At 46.4% G+C, this 23,145-nt stretch overlaps 1 protein-coding gene across 2 annotated transcripts in view; it reads left to right on the top strand.

The window, feature by feature from the left end:
- gpn1 (GPN-loop GTPase 1) overlaps positions 1-23,145 on the top strand; it is a 43,636-nt gene that overhangs the window by 1,765 nt on the left and 18,726 nt on the right. For both annotated transcript variants that reach the window (XM_072264675.1, XM_072264674.1), the window contains exons 2-8: positions 834-927; positions 1,030-1,073; positions 2,437-2,499; positions 2,890-2,927; positions 6,746-6,824; positions 8,659-8,753; positions 16,861-16,906. In XM_072264675.1, coding sequence (XP_072120776.1) covers positions 834-927; positions 1,030-1,073; positions 2,437-2,499; positions 2,890-2,927; positions 6,746-6,824; positions 8,659-8,753; positions 16,861-16,906 — 459 coding nt within the window. The remainder of the gene's footprint in view (positions 1-833; positions 928-1,029; positions 1,074-2,436; positions 2,500-2,889; positions 2,928-6,745; positions 6,825-8,658; positions 8,754-16,860; positions 16,907-23,145) is intronic.

Genomic DNA, 23,145 nt, shown 5'->3' with positions numbered 1-23,145 from the left:
GTGCGTGACAGGGAATGAGGAAAGGTGCAGCTGACTCATATCATTTCATATCGCCAAATCATATTGTTTCCTCGCGGCCAGGTGGTTGGGGACCACTCTTAGCACGAAGAGAGACCAATCAGGATGCTCCCTCTCCCTCTTCCTCTCAAAAAATCTATTTCCGGGATATTGTATATAGTTCCCGGGCATCAGGGAGCCACTATCGATATGCGGGAGACTCCTGGAACTCCTGGGAGAGGTGGGATGTCTGAGGATGGATGGGGTGGTGCGTGGAGGAAAGAGGGAAGGGCTAGGCAGTGAGGCGCAGAATGGGGAGGGGATGGGGTGGAGGATGGAGGAGGGAAAAGTGAAGTGCAGAGGGGATAGCCGCAAAGGATTGAGGGACTGGATTGAACATGGCCTTGGAGGAAGTGGGTGGGATGGGCAAATAGGGATTGAGGTGGTAGGGGAAAATGGGGATTGGGGATCAAGGTGGGGATTGGGGATTGAGGGAGTGATTAGAGATCAAGGGGGAATTGGTGATCAGGGTGGGGATTGGGGATTGAGGGAGTGATTAGGGATCGAGGGGGGATTGGGGGTCGAGGTGGGGATTGAGGGAGTGATTAGAGATCAAGGGGGGATTGGAGGTCGAGGCAGGGATTGGGGATCGAGGTGGGGATTGGGGATTGAGGGAGTGATTAGAGATCAAGGGGGGATTGGGGATTGAAGGAGTGATTAGGGATGGAGGGGGGATTGGGGATCGAGGGGAGAGGGATTGGAGACACAGTGGTGGTTGTTGAACTGGACAGGTATGAACGAGCTCTGAACCACTCTGATTTCTTTCTGCTCCTCAGAGACTGACTGGTCATCTGCACACTAAAGGATCTCCTCCATATGTGATCAACCTGGACCCTGCAGTGCATGAGTTTCCTATCCCAGCTAATATCGGTGAGGACTTTGCTGTAGAGGTGCAGGGTGGGTGATGTTACAGCAGGATGGTGCAAGGTTCTGGCTGCTGGGAGCCACATTGTGATGCTACTTGTTTTTCAGATATTCGGGACACTGTGAACTACAGGGAGGTGATGAAGCAATATCCTTTGGTCGTGGAGACAGTGGTGCAATTGTGAGCAACAAACTGTAATAGTGTGTGTGCAAACCTAACACTATTATTCACAAGAAGAGAGGGAGGGACAAGAGGTGACTTGTAGCCCTGTTGGCTTGAACTTTTGTCAAAATCCTGCAGTCCATTGTTAAGAACAAGGTAATAAATTGTGTGTTCTTGGAGAAAGTATTTGAAGTGGTAGATAAGAAGGAAGGGGTATCTGTGTTTTCAGGGACAGTTTTATACTGTAAGAGTCTTCGGTTTGCACACACGTGTTGGAGGGATGAAAGAAAATTTTCCCTCTGCAAGCCATGATAGCCTTCCCCGCTGTCCACTACACCGTCAATCTTGGTGTCATCCACAAAGTTGCTGATCCCGTTAACCACATTATCATGTAGATTGTTGATAGAGATGACAACGGACGGAACACTGATCCCTGCTTCACACCTCTAGTCACAGCTCTCCAGTCAGAGAGGCAACCCTCGACTGTAATACCACTCTCTGGCTTCTCCCACAAAGCCAATGTCTAATCCAGTTTACTGCCTCATCCTGAATGCTGAGTGACTGAACCTCCTTGACCAGCCTCCCATGCGGGACCTTGTCAAATGCCTTGCTAAGGTCCATGTAGATAACATCCACTGCCTTGCCTTCATCCACTTTCCTCTAACTTCCTGGAAAAGCTATAAGACTGGTTTGACACGACCTACCAAGCACGTGACGACAATCCTTAATCAGTCCATTTCTATCAAAATACTCATATATCCGGTCCCTTAGAATATCTTCCAGTAACTTTCCTACAACTGATGTCAGGGCCCACCAGCCTCTAATTCCCTGGTTTACTTTCAGAGCCTTCCTTAAACAGCAGAACAACATCGGCTATCTTTCAATCCTCCAGCACCTCACCTGTTGTGAAGGATGATTTAGATATCTCGGCAAGGGCCGCAGATATTTCTGCATTTTTCTCCAACAGGGTCCGAGAGAACACCTTGTCAGGCCCTGAGAATTTATCCACCCTGATGCGGTGTCATGACAAGATGCAGGAGCTTTAATACCAGTCTGGAACACAACCCTCATAGCCTAACTCTAAACTTGGCATGCTGGTGTATGTCCAATGCTTTCTGAACGAGCCCTTGGGAAGAGCCTGCACTCTGGCTCTGCCTGGGTTGTATCCATTGAATGTCCATGGGGCAGAGGCTGCACCTGCGCTCTGACCCTGCCTGGTTTGTGAATGTCCATGGGGCAGAGCCTGTACCTGCAGTCTGGGCCCTGCCTGGGTTGTGTCCATGGGGCAGAGTCTGTACCTGCACTCTGGCCCTGCCTGCTGATTTCTTTCCCTGACCCAGTGCTTCAGATATGGACTTGGACCCAATGGTGGTATCGTCACGTCTTTGAATTTGTTTGCGACGCGGTTTGATCAGGTGAGCTTCTGTATTTCATTCCTGCCTTCAGGGGTGGGGCAGAGGGATGGAGGGGACGGGATTGGAGGGAGTGGGGAGGGGGACGGGATTGGGGGGAGTGGTGAGGGTGACAGGGGATTGGAGGGAGTGGGGAGGGGGACGGAATTGGAGGGAGTGGGGAGGGGACGGGGGATTGGAGGGAGCGACAGAGGGACGAAGGGAGTGGGGAGGGGAATGGGATTGGAGGGAGGGGCGGAGGGATGGAGGGAGTGGGGAGGGGGAGAGGGGATTGGACGGAGGGGCAGAGCGACGAAGGAGTGGGGCAGGAAGAGGTGAGGTCTGCATGGGCATGTTGTCCGTCAGCTCTGGGGGTGGGTTGTTCACACTGTTTATTCCCTCCATCTTCTACAGGTTATGAAGTTCATTGAGAAGAGGCAGCAGGATTGTCAGTGAGTGGTTTCAATGTGCAAAGCCATTCTGGATGTTACTGATGATGAATGGGTGATCTCCTTCACAGCTTGAGGACCATGGTGTTGTTCAGCATAGAAGCAGGACCCTTTGGCCCAACCTGTCTGTGTTGACCTGAAATGAAATTGTGCAAATTTCCATAAAGTGGGGGCTACTGCACACAATGCTTGTGTATGACTTGAGCACCATTTTGTAGCCCTGTCGCATGCTCAGTACTCGGTGCTGATGAGGCAAATACGTCAAGCACCACCTGCAGCACGGTTCCCACTGTCAGTGAACCATGTACCTGTACTCCCAGGCCTCTCTGTCCCACTTCGACCCTGATTTCCTCACTTCACACTTGTCTGAGTTAAGTTCTATCTGCCAGTCCTTGCCATTTTCCCAGTTGATCTAGATCCTTTTGTAACTGGCAACCTTCCTCACTGTCCATAGCCTCAAGATTCAGGGGAGTAAATTTAGGACGGAGATGAGGAGGAACTGATTTTCCCGGTAGTGGTGAACCTGTGGAATTCTCTGCCCCATTAAGCAGTGGGGGCTACCTCAGCAAATATATTGAAGACAAGGTTGGATAGATTTTTGCACATTAGGGTAATTAAGGGTTATGAGGAAAAGGCAGGTAGGTGGAGATGAGTCCATGGTCAGATCAGCCGTGATCTTATTGAATGGTGGAGCAGGCTCAACGGGCTAGACGGCCGACTCCTGCTCTTCTTTCTTATTTCTTTTGAACTACCAATTTAATGTTGTGGGTAAGCTTCCTAATCGAGCCTTTACATTCTCATTGAAAACATCAATATAGTTGACAAACAGCACTCCGGCACTCTGCTCCCTGTGGCGCACCACTGGTCACAGGGCAATCTGAGAAACAGCCCTCTTCCCACCAAGCCAATTATATTCTCATTGGTTAGCTCACCCTGCTAGGGGCCTATCTAAAGTCTATGTAGCCCTACCCTTGGACTCACCTAAAAAAAAGTCATTCTAATTCGTGAGACATGATTTCACTCTCACAAGATCATGCTGTCTGTCCCTAATCAGACCTTGCCTGTCCAAAGTCAGATCAATCCTGTCTCAAAACCGCACCACTAACACTAGTCTCACTGCGTTGCAGTTCCCTGACTTGGCCCTGCTGCTCTTCAATAAAGGCACAGCATTGGTACCTTACCTGTGCTAAAGTTCAAAATAAATTTTATTTTCCAAGTATGTATGTCATCATATACAACACTGAGATTCGTTTCCCTGTGACATACTCAGCAAATCTACAAAATGGTAACTATGACAGGATCAATGAAAGATCAACCAGAGTGCAGAAGACAACAAACCGCAAAAGCAAATATACATAAATAGCAATAAGTAACAAGAACATGAGATAAATTGTCCTTAAAGTGAGATCAGCAGGGAACATCTCTGTGGATGAGCAACTGAGTGTAGTTATCCCTGTTTGTTCAGGAGCCTGATGGTTGAGGGTAGTAACTGTTCTTGAGCCTGGAGGTGTGACTTCTGAGGCTCCTGTACCTTCTGATGGCAGCAGGAAGAAAAGAGCATGGCCTGGGTGGTGAGGACTTTGATGGTGGATGCTGCTTTCCTACGACAGTGTTTCATGTAGATGTGCTGAGTGGTTGGGAGGGCTTTACTGGTGATGTACCGGGCTGAATCCACTACCTTTTGTAGAATTTTCCTTTCAAAGGCATTGGTGTTTCCATACCAGGTCGTGATGCAGCCAGTCAATACACTCTACCAATACACATCTATAGATGTTTGTCCACATGAGTTTTAGATGTCATGCAGAATCTCTGTAGGCTCCTGCTGTGATTTTTTTCACAGTTACACTTACCCGCTGGGTCTAGGACAGGTCCTCTGAAATAGTAACCCCATGAATTTAAAGTTCCTAACCTTCTCCACCTCTGATTCTGCAATGAGGACTGGCTCATTGACCTCTGGTTTCCCACTCCTGAGGTCTGCAATCAGTTTCTTATTCTTGCTGATATTGAGTGAGAGGCTGTTGTTATGACACAGCATCTATAAGGGCATAACATCAGCTGTGCCCAGTCCCTTACCTGTGTTTACCAGATTTACAAATATCTCGGCCAGCTCCCAACTCTGTCTTCCCTTGCTTCCCGTGGTTCATCTGGTCACGCTCAAAGCATTCTACACCAGCTCCTTCGTAATGTTGGTGTGTTCCCCTCCTCTGAATGCTCCTGTCATGGTAAACACAGACAAGGTGTTCATTTACAACCTCCTCCATTTCCTTCCGTTCCACACATAAATCTCTATCATTTATCCTTAAGGGACCTACAATCACCTGAGCTACTGAGCCCCCCTTTTACTCTGAATGTAGAATCTTTTGGATTCTCCTTGGTCTTATCTGCCAGGGATATCCCATGGCCCTTTTTGCCCTATAATTTCTGTCTTAAATGCATTTCTATATCCGTTGTACTCAAGGGATTCACTTAGTTACCACTGCCGATTCCTGACACGTGCCTTTTTACTGACCAGAGCCTCGGTACAGGAATCATCGTTTTATGTGAAGTGAAATTTGCTGTTTTGTGGCAGCAGTACAGTGCAAAGCCACAAAATGACTCTAAATTACAAACAGTGAGGTAGTCCATCCAGTCCCAATGTTGACTATTCCTCTCCTTAGATACTGCTTGACCTGCAGAGTTCTTCCAGCTTTTTGTTTGTGTTGCTCTGCACTTCCAGCAACTGCGGAACCTCTTGAATTTACAGTGATGTGTTGTTCATGGGTTCCTGAGCTTACAGTGACGTGTTGTTTATGGGTTCCTGAGTTTACAGTGATGTGTTTATGGGTTCCTCAGTTTACAGTGAGGTGTTGTTCATGGGTTCCTGGAATGTGATTGTGGAGGGAAGAAGCTGTTTTTCAATCATTGGTTATGGATCTTCAGGCTCGTCACCTCCTGAGGGTAAGTCGTGAGGAGAGGGTGGTGAGAGCCCTCGATGATGCCGCTTCCTTAAGCACTGCCTGTTGAAGCTGTGACCCCGATTTTATATTCTCCCATGAGAGGGGACTTCCAGGCAGAGGATTCCACATCCTGACCATCCTGTGGGGGAATCATGTTTGCCTCTGATTCTTCTCCATTGCTCTGAATTAATGGCACACATTCCCACCCCTTCTGCTTTTTTTTTACCTCATTGCTGTAGATGCCCTCCTCATCTGCTTTCTCTAGACCTCTCAATATTGTGATGTTTCCCTCCGCTTTTCCTGTTCCAAAGAAAACAACGTCAGCTTATCCTATGGAGCCACGGAGCACTACAGTGCAGAAACAGGCCTTTCAGCCCATCTAGTTCTTGGCAAGCTATTGTTCTGCCTGTGCCCATCGACCCACATCTGGACTATCGCCCTCCATACTGCCTCCCATCATGTACCTATCCAGTGTTTGCTCACATCTGCAGTTTTCTAGATCTTGGGGCCACAGTGCGACTATGAGGCAGCAACCCCACTAGCTATGCCAGTGTCCCAGGTTCAGTCTGCTTCTCTGGGTGCTCAGTTACTGTCTGGACGGTCTCTGAGACGCCTGAGGAAGCCTGAACAACTGCAGGAGACGTGTGCAGTCACTGGGAGAGGATGCCTGCTCAGAGCAGTGAGGAAGCAGTATTAATTGCTGTGTTGAGTGACGGTACGGGGGGTGGGGGGTTGGTGAGCAGGATGGCCAGTAAATGATCGCCACATCACTGAATCACTGAAGCCCATGAATTACAATGTTCTGGAATGTCATTAGGGAGCTTGCGTTTGTACAGCGTTGAAAGAAGCTGATTGCACTGGTAAGCCAATATATTTGTTTTAAAGGTATGTTGTAATAGACACTCCTGGACAGATTGAAGTCTTCACCTGGTCCGCATCTGGAACAATCATCACAGAGGCCTTGGTAGGTGTTGCCATGCGAGGGTCAGCAACTTTAAAGTAAATTTGTTATCAAAGGGCAGACATCTCACCATCTGCAACCCTGAAATTCATTTTCCTGCAGACATTGACAGTAGATGCAAAGAAATACAATAGAGTCAATGGTAAACCACACTCGAGCGAAGATTGACAGTGTGTGCAAATATAAAACAGAAAGCAAATTGTAATAATAATAAATAATTAAAATTAAGAAGCTGAGTTTTAGAGCTTGAATACTTGAATACAGACTTTTGCTTGGCTCATACGCCATGTAGTACATTTCCCTGGGCTGCAGCTGCTCGGAGTATTTCATTGGGCAGTATACGTGGAGCTTCACTATTTCACTGACCGCTGCTGCCCTTGCCCTGGGAGTGTTTCACCAGCGTAACAGACTGGTAAATCAGTTCATTGTTGTTGCAGGCAGCAAGATACAATGAAAAGCTTCTCTTACAAACTGTTCATACAGGTTAGATCTTTACACAGCACCTTGAGGTAAAGCAGTACCCTGAGAGGGCCCAGAGGAGGTTAACGACAATGCTTCCAGGAATGAAAGGGTTAAGATATGAGGAGCATTGGATGGCTTTAGGCCTGTACTGTCTGGAGTTTAGAAGAATGAGGAGGGAATCTCATTGAAACCTATTGAATGTTGAAAGGCCAAGATAAAGTGGATATAGAGAGGATGTTTCCTATAGTGGGGAGTCTGGGACCAGAGGGCACAGCCTCAGAATAGAAGGACAACAGCGGTGGAGAGGAATATCTTTAGCCAGAGGGTGATGAATCTGGAATTCATTGCCACAGACGGCTGCAGAGTATATTTAAAGCAGAGGTTGAAAATTCTTGATTTGTCAAGGTGTCAGAGATTATGGGGAGCATGCAGGAGAATGGGGCAGAGAGGCAAAATAAATCAGCTCTGGGAGTGTGTGATGGGACAGTGTAGAGGGAGCATCAGTCTGTGCCCTGGGATTGTGTGATGGGACAGTGTAGAGGGAGCATCAGTCTGTGTCTGACCCTGGGAGTGTGTGATGGGACAGCGTAGAGGGAGCCAATTCCCCTTACTGTTCCGACATGTCAGTCTATGGCCTCCTCTTGTGCTAAGATGCGGCCACCCCTCAGTGTAGAGGATCAACACCTTATGTTCCGTCTGGGTGTCCTCCAATCTGATGACATGAATGTCGATTTCTCCTTCCTGGTAATTTTCCCCTCCCCCTTCCATCTTCTACTCCCTCTCTGGCCTTTTACCTCTTCTCACCTGTCTATCACTTACCCCCTGGGTCCCTCCTTCCCTTTCTCCCACGGTCCACTCTGCTCTTTTATCAGATTCTTTCGTCTCCAGCCTTTTACCTTTCCCACCCACTTGGCTTCACCTATCACCTTCCAGCTAGTCCTCCTCCCCCCCCCCCACCTTTTTTATTTTAGCGTCTTTCTCGTTTCATTTCAGACCTGAAGAAGGGTCTTGGCTCAAAACATCGACTGTTTATTCATTTCCATAGATGCTGCCTGACCAGCTGAGTTCCTCCAGCATTTTGTGCATGTTGCTCTGGATTTCCAGCGTCGGCAGACTTCCTTGTGTTTTTATTTTGAGGAGTTAGGTGGAAAGTAACAAATGTCGGAGGTGGGTGGGTGTGTGGAAAACTTTGCCAGGGGTGGTGACAGATACATTAGGGGCATTTAAGAAACTTAGATAGGCACATGGACGATAGAAAAACAGAGGGCTAGAAGGAAGAGTGGGGTTAGATTGATCTTGGAATAGGTTACAGGGTCGGCACAACATTGTGGGCCAAAAGGTCTGTACTGTACTGACCTATGTTCTCTGTTCATAGGCATCCACATTCTCCACTGTCATTGTCTACGTAATGGACACATCGCGGAGCACGAACCCTGTCACCTTCATGTCTAATATGCTGTATGCTTGCAGGTATGTGTGTGGGCTTTGCACTGGGGGGAGTTGGTGCACATAGACAGTGATAACTCGCTGCTGCCCACCAGGTTATTGGTTAGTGTTGATGGAAACTGTGAAATGGACACTGTAAAATGAAATACCAAGGGAGCTGCCGGGATAGAGATTGGGTCTGTTCAGGCAGAGCAGATGGAATTCGGAGCCTGAGACAGGAGGTCAAAAAGTAAGAGGAGAGGGCTTGAAGGGGTTTTGGCTCATGAGACCTTACAACTAGAAATTGATGTACAACCCTGCAGAGCAGCCAATAGAATAACGAGATTTAAGGAACGTACTGTTTGGGATGTAAACTTGAATTTTTACAAAATGTACCTGGGGATGGGGATTGGTGAGAGTTTGCAGTTTGGCTTCTGTTATACGAAGCAGATGTGAAAGGGGTTGAGCAGAGTACTGACTCTGTGATGTAAAGAAATGGTTAACTGAGATGAGATGGAGACAAATTACTGCAAAAGTTCAAAATCGAATATATTATCAGCCCGAAAAGCTGCTTCAGGTACGTTATGACACCTTTGTAGCGTGGCCTCATGGACTACAGGCACTCCCAACAGTTCCATGGTCATCTGAACAGCATACATCTGAATATTCAGTTTATGATGGTGATGGAGAAGAATGGTTCCTGGACATTCTAATACGATGGAAACCGGATGGTACCCTCGGGCATTGCATCTATTGGAAGCCCACTCACACGGCCTTATAGCCCCCAAAGTAGAGTGGTTCTATCAACTTTAATTAACCATGCAGAACCTATTTTGGACCTGGAGAGTCTCCAAGAGGAAATAAGACGATTGCGCATGATGTTCCTACAGAGTGGTTACAAGCGAAGAAAATCAATTGAGCCCTGAAGAGGGCCTACGGAAAAACCAGGAAACCAAATGATGAGGAGGAGCCCGTCACTACTGCTGTCTTCTCTATATTTCCATGGTTTCTGGAAGGATTGCCAGGACCCTGAAGGAGTACCGGAGAAATACCATCCACGAACCCGTAAGGAAGCTCAAATCCCAGCTTATGCGAGTCAAGGATGACCTGGAAATCAGACAGGTGGCATTTACAGGATTCCCTGTGAGTGTGGAGCAGTGTACAAAGGCACATTGGAAACCTGCATCAAGGAGAACAGGAGGTGTATCCGTTGGGTTACCTGGAGAAATCGGCAGGAACAAAACACTGGATTCGTAATGATGACAGGATTAACTTGGACAGCACAGAACTACTGTGCTGCACCAGTGACTTTTGGGACTACCTGGTGAGGAAACCATTGAAATAAGACTGGAGAATAAGAATGCAAACATGAGGAAATCTGCAGATGCTGGAATTTCAAACAACACACATAAAGGTTGCTGGTGAACGCAGCAGACAAGGCAGCATCTCTTGGAAGTGGTACAGTTGACGTTTCAGACTGAGACCCTTCGTCAGGACTAACTGAAAGAAGAGATAGTAAGAGATTTGAAAGTGGGAGGGAGAGGGGGAGATCCAAAATGATAGGAGAAGACAGGAGGGGGAGGGATGGAGCCGAGAGCTGGACAGTTGATTGGCAAAAGGGATATGAGAGGATCATGAGGGGGTGCTGTTGTAGTCTGGCGTACTGACCTCTACCTTGCCGAGGCACAGCGACAACTCGCGGATACCTCCTCTTATTTACCCCTCGATCATGACCCCACTAAGGAGCACCAGGCCATTGTCTCCCACACCATCACCGACTTTATCTGCTCAGGGGATCTCCCATCCACTGCTACCAACCTTATAGTTCCCACACCCCGCATTTCCCGTTTCTACCTCCTACCCAAGATCAACAAACCTGCCTGTCCTGGTAGACCTATTGTACCAGCTTGCTCCTGCCCCACTGAACTCGTTTCTGCATACCTCGACACTGTTTTATCCCCCCTTGTTCTATCCCTTCCTACCTATGTTGGTGACGCTTCTCACGCTCTGAAACTTTTTGATGATTTTAAGTTCCCTGGCCCCCACCGCTTTATTTTCACCATGGATGTCCAGTCCCTATATACTTCCATACCCCATCAGGAAGGTCTCAAAGCTGTCCGCTTCTTTTTGGATTCCAGACCTAACCAGTTCCCCTCTACCACCACTCTGCTCCATCCAGCGGAATTAGTCCTTACTCTTAATAATTTCTCCATTGGCTCCTCCCACTTCCTCCAAACTAAAGATATAGCCATGGGCACCCGTATGGGTCCTAGCTATGCCTGCCTTTTTGTTGGCTTTGTGGAACAATCTACGTTCCGTGCCTATTCTGGTATCTGTCCCCTACTTTTCCTTCGTTACATCGACGACTGCATTGGTGCTGCTTCCTGCACGCATTCTGAGCTCGTTGACTTCATTAACTTTGCCTCCAACTTTCACCCTGCCCTCAAGTTTACCTGGTCCATTTCCAACATCTCCCTCCCCTTTCTAGATCTTTCTGTCTCTATCTCTGGAGACAGCTTATCTACTGATGTGTACTATAAGCCTACTGACTCTCACAGCTATCTGGACTATTCCTCTTCTTACCCTGTCTCTTGCAAAAATGCCAACCCCTTCTCGCAATTCCTCTGTCTCCGCCGCATCTGCTCTCAGGATGAGGCTTTTCATTCCAGGACGAAGGAGATGTCCTCCTTTTTTAAAGAAAGGGGCTTCCCTTCCTCCACCAAACAACAGGAATTCTGCAGATGCTGGAAATTCAAGCAACACACATCAAAGTTGCTGGTGAACACAGCAGGCCAGGCAGCATCTGTAGGAAGAGGTGCAGTCGACGTTTCAGGCCGAGACCCTTCGTCAGGACTAACTGAAGGAAGAGTGAGTAAGGGATTTGAAAGTGGGAGGGGGAGGGGGAGATCCAAAATGATAGGAGAAGACAGGAGGGGGAGGGATGGAGCCAAGAGCTGGACAGGTGATAGGCAAAAGGGATATGAGAGGATCATGGGACAGGAAGCCCAGGGAGAAAGACAAGGGAGGGTGAACCCAGAGGATGGGCAAGGGGTATAGTCAGAGGGACAGAGGGAGAAAAAGGAGAGAGAGAGAGAAAGAATGTGTGTATATAAATAAATAACGGATGGGGTATGAGGGGGAGGTGGGGCATTAGCGGAAGTTAGAGAAGTCAATGTTCATGCCATCAGGTTGGAGGCTACCCATCCTTCCAGAAACCATGGAAATATAGAGAAGACAGCAGTAGTGACGGGCTCCTCCTCATCATTTGGTTTCCTGGTTTTGGATCTCCCCCTCCCCCTCCAACTTTCAAATCCCTTACTCACTCTTCCTTCAGTTAGTCCTGACAAAGGGTCTCGGCCTGAAACGTCGACTGCACCTCTTCCTACAGATGCTGCCTGGCCTGCTGCGTTCACCAGCAACTTTGATGTGTGTTCCCTTCCTCCACCATCAACTCTGCTCTCAAACGCATCTCCCCCATTTCACGCACATCTGCTTTCACTCCATCCTCCCGCCACCCTAGTAGGAATAGGGTTTCCCTTGTCCTCACCTACTGCCTCTATCAGATCACCTCTCATCTTCTGTTGCTCCAAGGAGAAAAGGCCAAGTTCACTCAACCTATTGTCATAAGGCATGCTCCCCAATCCAGGCAACATCCTTATAAATCTCCTCTGCACCCTTTGTATGGTTTCCATGTCCTTCCTGTAGTGAGGTGACCAGAATTGAGCACAGTACTCCAAGTGGGGTCTGACCCGGGTCCTATATAGCTGCAACATTACCTCTCGGCTCTTAAACTCAATCCCATGATTGATGAAGGCCAATACACTGTATGCCTTCTTAACCACAGAGTCAACCTGAGCAGCAGCTTTGAGTGTCCTATGGACTCGGACCCCAAGATCCCTCTGATCCTCCACACTGCCAAGAGTCTGAAAACTTCGAGCCTCTGACCAGTCCCTCCGACACAGCCTCTCTGAGCACCATGCTCTGCCGAGTGCTTCGACTCCGCCCCGGCCGCCGAGCAACAAGCAAAGCTGAGGACTCGGGGCCTTCTCCGGAGATTCTGGATCACACAGTAGCAGTGGCAGCGAATCAGGCATTTCAGAAGTTTCTCCAGATATTCCTCCGTGCTCTCACGTCCGTCTCTGTCAAATCAGGATTGTGCACGGCACCCTACTTGACAGATAACAGACATCACCACCGGAGTGGCCACTGCGAGCTGCGTCGCGCCACCATCTCCTCCCAAATCCCGAACATTGCTGACTGTTTTGGGCTGAGACCCTTCAGCAGGACTGGAGAAATAGATGAGTCATTAAGAAAGTTGGGGGAGAGGAGGCAGAACCGCAAGGTGAAAGGTGAAACCGGGAGGGGAGGGTGAAGTGAAGAGTTGGGCAGTTGGTTGGTTAAAGAGATACAGGTCCGGAGCAGGGGGAATCTGATCGGAGAGGACAGTGGGCCATGGAAGGAGAAAAAGGGCGAGGAGTAACAGAGGGTAGATGATAGGCAGGTATGGAGATAAGGTGAGAGGAAGATGGGAATGGGGAATGGTGAGGGGGCATTACTGGAGGTTTGAAAAATCGATGTTCATGCCATCAGGTTGGAGGCTACCCAGATGAAATATAAGGTGGTGTTCCTCCAACCTAAGTGTGGCCTCATCGCAGCAGTGGAGGAGGGCATGGATTGACATATGGGAATGAGAAGTGGAATTAAAATAGGTGGCCACCAGGAGATCCCGTTTTTTCCGGCGGATGGAGAGTAGGTGCTCGGCAAAGTGGTCTCCCAATCTACATCGGGTCTCACCCATAAACATGAGGCCGCAACTGGAGTACCGGATACATGAGGTGACCTCTAGAGACTCACGGGTGAAGTGTCTCCTCACCTGGAAGGACTGTTTAGGATCCTGCACGGTCGTGAGGGAGGAGATGTAGGGGCAGGTGTGGCACTTGTTCCGCTTGCCAGGATAAGTGCCAGGAGGGAGATCAGTGGGGAGGGATGAATGGATAAAGGAGTGGCATAGGGAGTGATCCCTGCAGAAAGCAGAATGTGGGAGTGGTGGGGGGGAAGAGAAAGATGTGCTTGGTGGTGGGATCCTGCTGGAGATGGCAGAAGTTACGGAGAATTATGTGCTGGACGCGGATACTGGTGGGTTGGCAGGTGAGGACAAGGCAGACCTTATCCCTGGTGGGCATATTGTTTTCTCACGTAAATGACACATTTCAAGTCAAGTCAGGTTTATTGTTATTTAACTACAAACCCCATTTCCAGAAAAGTTGGGATATTTTCCAAAATGCAATAAAAACAAAAATCTGTGATATGTTAATTCACATGAACCGTTATTTAACTGACAAAAGTACATAGAAAAGATTTTCAAACAACAGGAATTCTGCAGATGCTGGAAATTCAAGCAACACACATCAAAGTTGCTGGTGAACGCAGCAGGCCAGGCAGCATCTCTAGGAAGAGGTACAGTCGACGTTTCAGGCCGAGACCCTTCGTCAGGACTAACTGAAGGAAGAGTTAGTAAGAGATTAGTCCTGACGAAGGGTCTCTGCCTGAAACGTCGACTGTACCTCTTCCTAGAGATGCTGCCTGGCCTGCTGCGTTCACCAGCAACTTTGATGTGTGTTGCAAGAAAAGATTTTCAATAGTTTTACTGACCAACTTAATTGTATTTTGTAAATATACGCAAATTTAGAATTTGATGGCTACAACACACTCAACAAAAGTTGGGACAGAGTTAAAATAAGATTGAGAAGTGCACAGAATATTCAAGTAACACCGATTTGGAAAACTCCACATTAAGCAGGCTAATTAGAAGCAGGTGAGGTATCATGACTGGGTATAAAAGTAGCATCCATCAAAGGCTCAGTCTTTGCAAGCAAGAATGGGTCGTGGCTCACCCCTTTGTGCCAAAGTTCGTGACAGAATTGTTAGTCAGTTCAAAAGGAACATTTTTCAACGCAAGATTGCAGGTAATTTAGGTCTTTCATCATCTACAGTACATAATATTGTGAAAAGATTCAGAGAATTCAGAGACATCTCAGTGTGTAAAGGGCAAGGTCGGAAACCACTGTTGAATGCACGTGACCTTTGAGCCCTCAGGCGACAATTATAGCCACCTGAGCTCGGGAGTACTTCGGAAAACCATTGTCACTCAATATAGTCCATCGCTGCATCCAGAAATGCAACTTGAAACTGTATTACGCAAGGAGGAAGCCATACATCAACTTTATGCAAAAACGCTGGCGAGTTCTCTGGGTCCGAGCTCATCTCAGATGGACCGAAAGACTGTGGAACCATGTGCTGTGGTCAGATGAGTCCACATTTCAGCTAGTTTTCGGAAAAAATGGGCTTTTAGTTCTCTGTGCCAAAGATGAAAACGACCATCCAGATTGTTATCAGTGAAAGGTGCAAAAGCCAGCATCTGTGATGGTATGGGGGTGCATCAGTGCCCACGGCATGGGTGAGTTGCATGTATGTGGAGGTACCATTGACTCTGAGGCGTATATTAGGATTTTAGAGAGACATATGTTGCCATCAAGGCGACGTCTCTTCTGGGAACATCCGTGCTTATTTCAGCAGGACAATGCCAGACCACATTCTGCACGGGCTACAACAGCGTGACTTTGTCCACATCTATCTCCTATTGAAAATGTATGGTGCATCATGAAGAGGAGAATCAGACAACGGAGACCACGGACTGTTGAGCAGCTGAAGTCTTATATCAAGCAAAAATGGACAAAATTTCCAATTGCAAATCTACCTCAATTAGTATCCTCAGTTCCAAAACGATTAAAAAGTGTTATTAAAAGGAAAGGTGATGTAACACAATGGTAAACTTACCTCTGTCCCAACTTTTGTTGAGTGTGTTGCAGCCATCAAATTGTAAATTTGTGTATGTTTACAAAATACAATTAAGTTTGTCAGTAAAACTATTGAAAATCTTTTCTTTGTACTTTTGTCAGTTAAATAAAGGTTCACATGAATTAATATATCACAGATTTTTGTTTTTATTGCATTTTGGAAAATATCCCAACTTTTCTGGAAATGGGGTTTGTATATACAGTGGCATGCAAAAGTTCGGGCACCCCGGTCAAAATTTCTGTCACTGTGAATAGCTAAGTGAGTAAAAGATGAACTGATTTCCAAAAGGCATAAAGCTAAAGTTGACACATTTCTTTAATATTTTAAGCAAGAAAACTTTTTTATTTCCATGTTTTACAGTTTTAAAATAACAAAAAAGGAAAAGGGCCCGAAGCAAAAGTTTGGGCACCCTGCATGGCAGTACTTAGTAACATCCCCTTTAGCAAGTATCACAGATGGTAAACGCTCTTTGTAGCCAGCTAAGAGTCTTTCAATTCATGTTTGGGGGATTTTCGCCCATTCTTCCTTGCAAAAGGCTTCTAGTTCTGTGAGATTCTTGGGCCGTCTTGCATGCACTGCTCTTTTGAGGTCTGTCCATAGATTTTCGATGATGTTTAGGTCAGGGGACTGCGAGGGCCATGGCAAAACCTTCAGCTTCCACTTCTTGAGGTAGTCCATTGTGGATTTTGAGGTGTGTTTAGGATCATTATCCTGTTGTAGAAGCCATCCTCTTTTCATCTTCAGCTTTTTTACAGATGGTGTGATGTTTGCTTCTAGAATTTGCTGGTCATCATCATTGAATTCATTCTTCCGTCTACCAGTAAATGTTCCCTGTGCCACTGGCTGCAACACAAGCCCAAAGCATGATCGATCCACCCCCATGATTAACAGTTGGAGAGGGGTTCTTTTTTATGAAATTCTGCACCCTTTTTTCTCCAAACATATCTTTTCTCATTGCAGCCAAAAAGTTCTGTTTTAACTTCATCAGTCCACAGGACTTGTTTCCAAAATGCATCAGGCTTGTTCAGATGTTCCTTTGAATCTTTTGAATAGAACTTTTTGGTTCAAAGGAGATATAAGGCAAGTTATTTGATACAGAAGGCAGCCAAAGAAAGAGGTGTTGGCAGGAGCCACCAGTGTGTAAACAAAAAAAATAGAAACTAAATAAAAACTGGACAGGTGTATGGATCGAGATAGGAACAGGGATGTGGACTAAACACAGGGAAGTGTCATTACTATTGATAAAGGGGTCTCTGTATCTGCTGAGCAAGTAATAGCATTTTCTTTTCTCCAGTATCCTCTACAAAACCAGACTGCCGTTCATTGTCGTCATGAATAAGGTGAGTATTCAAACTTCTAGGTGAGGAAAGCCTTGGACCTGTTTGTCCTTACATTCTCAGGCAATTGAAATATGAACAATAAACCTAAATCTAACTCTGCTACACCTCTCTAAGAATGAGGGGGGATCTCATTAAAACCTATTGAATATTGAAAGGCCTACACAGATAAGGTGCTTCCTGTGGTAGGGGAAGTCCAAGACAAGAGGACACAGGCCCAGAATAGAGGGATGTCCTTTTAGAACAGAGATGAGGAGGAATTTCTTGAGCCAGAGGGTGGTGAATCTGTGGAATTCATTGCCACAGACGGCTGTGGAGGGCAAGTCGCTGCGTATATTTAAACAGAGATCGAGAATCCCGGATGGTCTGTTGCCTCCCTGGTGCCAGGGTCCGCGATATCTCGGATCAAGTTCTCAGTATTCTCAGGAGGGAGGGTGAGCAGTCAGATGTTGTGGTTCATGTAGGGACCAATGACATGGATAGGAAGGAGGAGGAGGTCCTTCAAAGAGGGATTAGGGAGTTAGGTGCAAAGATGAAGGACAAGACCACCAGGGTTGCAATCTCAGGATTACTACCCGTGTCACATGCTAGTGAAGCTAGAAATAGGAAGATAGTGCAGCTAAATATGTGGCTAGGGAGATGGTGCAGGAGGGAGGGCTTCATGTTTCTGGACAATTGGGTTTCTGTTCCAGGGAAGGTGGGACCTGTTCCACAGACATCCTTGCGGGTAGATTTGCTAGTGCTGCTCTGGGGAGTTTAAACTAGATTTGCAGGGGGAGGGGAACCAGAGTGTTAGAGCAGATGGTCAGGTGGACTGCATGTATGGACATGTATAGACATGCGAGGACTGCATGTATAGACAGAAATCAAAGGTTTGTATGTGATAGAAATGTTCTCAGGTGCATCTATTTCAATGCAAGGAGTATTGTAGGTAAGGTAGATGAGTTTAGGGCGTGGATTGGCATGTGGGATTATGACATTATTGCTATTAGTGAGACTTGGTTGCAGGAGGGGCAGGAGGGCTCGTCTACAGAGGCCATATGGGTGGAGCTGAGGAACGGGAAAGGTGTGACCACGCTAATAGGGTTGTATTATAGGCCACCCAATAATCAGAGAGAATTGGAGGAGCAAATCTGTAGAGAGATAGCAGACCGATGTAGGAATAGTAGGGGATTTTAACTTTCCACATATTGACTGGGACTCCCACACTGTGAAAGGGCTAGATGACTTGGAGTTTATCAAATGTGTTCAGGAAAGTTTTCTAAGTCAATATATAGAGGTATCTACGAGAGAGGATGCAATACTTGATCTCCTGTTAGGGAACCAGACAGGTCAGGTGACAGAAGTACGTGTAGGCCAACATTTTGGGTCCAGTGACCATAATGTCATTAGTTTCAAATTAATTATGGATAAGGATAGATCTGGTCCTCGAGTTGAGGTCCTAAATTGGAGAAGGGCCAATTTTGTGGAAATGTGAAAGGATCTAGGAAGAGTGGATTGGGATAAGTTGTTTTCTGGCAAGGATGTGTTCAGTAAGTGGAAGGCCTTCAAAGGCAAAATTTTGAGAGCGCAGAGTTTGCATGTTCCTGCCAGGATTAAAGGCAAAGTCAACAGGCACAGGGAACCTTGGTTTTCAAGGGATATTGGCGATCTGGTTAAGAAAAAGAGAGAGGTGTATAGCAGGTATAGGCAACAAAGAACAAATGAGGTACTTGAAGAGTATAGAAAATGTAAGAAAATACTAAAGAAGGAAATCAGGAAAGCAAAAAGAAGACATGAGGTTGCTTTTGCAGATAATGTGAAGGTAAACCCGAAGGGTTTCTACAAGTATGTTAAGAGCCAACGGATAGTTAGGGACAAAATTGGTCCCCTAGAAGATCAGAGTGGTCGTCTATGTGTGGAACCTCACGAAATGGGGGAGATCTTAAACAGGTTTTTTGCATCGGTATTTACTCAGGAAACTGGCATAGCGTATATGGAAGGAAGGGAAGCAAGCAGTAGTGTCATGGAACATATAGGGGCTCTGGCAGAAATATTTAAAATGTCCTTAGCCATGGGTGTGGTGCCGGAGGATTGGAGGGTAGCTCATGTTGTTCCGTTGTTTAAAAAAGGCTCCAAAAATAAACCAGGTAATTACAGGCCGGTGAGCCTTTCATCAGTAGTAGGTAAATTATTGGAAGGTGTTCTGAGAGATTGGATATACAAGTATTTGGACAGCCAAGGGTTGATTAAGGATAGTCAGCATGGCTTTGTGCGTGGTAGATTGTGTTTAACGAATCTTACAGAGTTTTTTGAGGAGGTTACCAAGAAAGTAGATGAAGGAAAGGCTGTGGATGTTGTCTACGTGAACTTTAGTAAGGCCTTTGATAAGGTCCCACATGGGAGGTTAGTTCAGAAGGTTCAGACACTACATATCCATGGAGAGGTTGTAAACTGGAGTCGAAATTGGCTGTGTGGGGGAAGACAGAGAGTGGTAGTGGATGATTGCTTCTCAGAGTGGAGGCCTGTGACCAGTGGTGTGCCTCAGGGATCTGTGCTGGGACCATTGTTGTTTGTTGTCTACATCAATGATCTAGATAATAATGTGGTAAATTGGATCAGCAAGTTTGCTGATGACACTAAGATTGGAGGCGTTGTGGACAGCGAGGAAGGCTTTCAAAGCTCGCAGAGGGATCTGGACCAACTGGAAAAATGGGCCAGAAAATGGCAGATGGAATTTAATGCAGACAAGTGTGAGGTGTTGCATTTTAGAAGGACAAATCAAGGTAGGACATACACAGGAAATGGTAGGGCACTGAGGAGTGCGAAGGAACAAAGGGATCTGGGAGTTCAGATACATAATTCCCTGAAAGTGGTGTCACAAGTAGACGGGGTTGTAAAGAAGGCTTTTGGCATTCTGGCATTCATAAATCAAAGTATTGAGTATAGGAGTTGGGATGTTACGGTGAGGTTAAATTTGGAGTATTGTGTGCAGTTCTGGTCACCTAACTATAGGAAGGATATCAGTAAGATTGAAAGAGTGCAGAGAAGATTTACTAGGATATTGCCGGGTCTTCAGGAGTTGAGTTACAGGGAAAGATTGAACAGGTTAGGACTTTATTCCTTGGAGCGTAGAAGAATGAGGGGAGATTTGATTTGATTTGATAAAATTATGAGGGGTATAGACAGAGTAAATGCAAGTAGGCTCTTTCCACTTAGATTAGGAGAGATAAATCGAGAGGACATGGCTTTAGGGTGAAAGGGGAAAGGTTTAGGGGGAACTTCTTCACTCAGAGAGTGGTGGGAGTGTGGAACGAGCTGCCATCTGACATGGTAAATGCAGGCTCACTCTTAAGTTTTAAGAATAAATTGGATAGATACATGGATAGGAGAGGTCTGGAGGGTTATGGACTGGGTGCAGATCAATGGGACTAGTGGAATAAAGTTTTGGTACAGATTAGAAGGGCCGAATGGCCTGATTTCTGTGCTGTAGTGTTCTATGGTTGTATGGTTGATAGGTTCCTGTTTAGTAAAGGTGTCAACGGTTCTGGAGAGAAGGCAGGAGAATAATGTTGAGAGGAATAATAAATCAGCCGTGACGGAATGCAGAGTAGAGTCAATGGGCCAAATGGTTGAATTTGCTTCAATGTCTTATGGTCAATCCTGGGACCTTTGCTGTGGTACCTCAGTCACACAATCTCAGCTGCCACAACCCACAGGCAAAGAGCTCGATATTCTCAGCTCTCAGTTGTTTTCCATTCGCTAACTTGTCAAGATCACATGGTATTAGAAAGAGGCAGTGCCGTCACTTTTAAGGGGTGTTTGACGTCTATCATATGTCTCCAACGCACCCCCCTGCCCCCCCCGTCACATCAAATGCCACTTCTGCAACACACCACCCACTGCCGCTGTCTCCTTCCTACCATCACCTGCAACACTGGCTGCTTGTCCAATGAGCATTAAGTTCTCCCAACTAGCTGTGGGAAGACGAAAGCTGAATCCTTGGTTCCTGTAGTACATTCCTCAATCACCAATAGCTGTGAATATGGCGGTGTCAGAACGAGTGTGAGACCACAGTGACACCTGTTGTCTCAGTTCTGCATGGTTCTCTGCTTCTGCCCACTTCCGTAAACAGTGCTCATGCACAAGTCCAAATTCTCAGAGACCTCTTTTCTCGTCACCACTAACTGATGGCTCTTGATTAATGATGAGCTTTTGGTTTAAAGGTTATATGACACCATGTTCTTTCTCCTCTCGTCCTTCTACTTCCTCATCTGTACTTTCCCATTTTGGTCATTGATTACCCCTAATTTAAGTGGCTCCACCTTTATCTCCATTTTTCTTTCTTCTAACTGATCCTTAAAGCCAACATTAACAAAGCTCTTGCCTTGTCTGTGTGTGACTTGTTCCTTGATAATACTCTGATGAAGTGCCTCGGGGTAATTTTGTTTCTGATGGTATTGGAGTTGGTTTATTATGGTCAGTGAGATACAGTGAAGAATTTGCCTTGCATACTGTTCAGTTAATTACACAGTGCATTGAGGTAGAGCCAAGTAAGGTCAAACAATAACGATGCAAAATACAGTGTAACAACTACAGAGAAAGTGCAGTGCGGGTAGGCAATAAAGTGCAAGGTGGTAGATTGTGAGGTTAAGAGTCCATCTTATGCAAGAAGTCTGTTCAATAGTGGGGTAGGAGCTGTCTTTGAGCCTGGTGCTACATGCTTTCAGGCTTTTGAAAGAAGAAGGGAGAAGAGAAAATGTCTGGGTGGTGGGTTCTTTACTGAGCCAGTGAGAAGTGGAGGCAGAGTCCATGGAGGCGGAAGGCTGATTTCCATGATGTGCTGAGCTCTGTACACAGCTCTCTGTTATTTCTTGCAGTCATGGGCAGAGCATTTACCGTGCCAAGCCTTGATACATCTGGATAGGATACTTCCTATGCATTGATTAAAAATTGATGAGGGTCACCAGGGAATATGCCAAACTTCTTTAGCCTCCTGAGGAAGTAGAGGCATTGATCAGCTTTCTTGCTTGTGATGTCTCTGTGGACAGTTACATTCTAGAAGGATAAACTATATGATGGAAAGGTGTTCATATACTGCTTTTCCACTCAATCAGTATAACAAAGGCCTACCTGATAAAAGCATTTTTATTCAGTGTTTTCCAATGTCGCTCACAGATTTTACACTGTTTATTAATTTAATTTGAAGATCATTGCACGTAAGTTTAAAGTTGAGCCCAAAGAGCACACCACAGTGGTGCATTGAGTAGTGCAGTGCTGTTACAGCTCGGGGCGTCAGAGCGCCAAGTTCATTTCCAGTGCCTTCTGAAAGGAGTCTCCGTATGCTGGAGGCAAGGCAGGTAGGTAAGTTCATTCCTTAATTTCTTATTTCTTTTAGCTCATTTAACTTGAGAGAGTAGCAGGGCCAGTGTTCTTTTCTACCTGTCAGCTGTGGGACTTCTGGGAGATGATCACATTTGCACCAGGTACATCGAGATGCAGCTCCTTAGAGACTGCATCTTGATGATCTTCAGCTCGTTAGGGAAAGTGAATAGGTGATGGAAAGGAGCTACAAGGAGGTAGTTTCCTCAAGGCCACAGGAGACAGACTGTCAGGAGAGGGAAGGGAGAGCGTCAGGTAGAGGAGGTCACCCCTGTGGCTGTACCCCATAACAATAAGTACTCCATTTTGAGTATGGTTGGGGGTTGAGGGTTGGGGACACACGAAAAGAAGCACCGATGGTAGTTTGCCTCCTAGATGCCAGGGTCCATGATGTTTCTGAATGCGTCCATGATATCCTGAAAAGTGGTACATATTGGTACCAGTAACATGGGTGAAAAGAGGGAGGAGGTCCTGGAAACAGTAGTGAAAGTGAGTGCAAGACTCCTGGAAGGTTAATTTACAGGTTCAGTCTGTGGTAAAGAAGGCAAATGCAATATTGGCATTTAATTCAAGGGGAAGAGAATATAAAAGCAAGGAGATAATGCTGATGCTTTATAAGACACTAGTCAGGCTGCACTTGGAGTATTGTCAACAGTTTAGTGCCCCATATGTCAGAAAGATTGTGCTGACATTGGAGAGAGTCCAGAGGAGGTTTACAAGGATGATACTACGAATGAAGGTGTTAACATATGAGGAGCGTTTGGCAGCTTTGGGCCTGTACTCACTGGAATTCAGAAGAATGCGGGGAGATCTCACTGATGTGTGGCATAGGCAGCAGTCCCGAGATTAGGATTAAAGCAGGGGGCAGGGAGTCAGATTTC

The sequence above is a fragment of the Mobula birostris genome, chromosome 8, assembly GCF_030028105.1.
Source record: "Mobula birostris isolate sMobBir1 chromosome 8, sMobBir1.hap1, whole genome shotgun sequence".
NCBI lineage: Eukaryota > Metazoa > Chordata > Chondrichthyes > Myliobatiformes > Myliobatidae > Mobula > Mobula birostris.
This window is presented reverse-complemented; position numbering and strand designations above follow the sequence as displayed.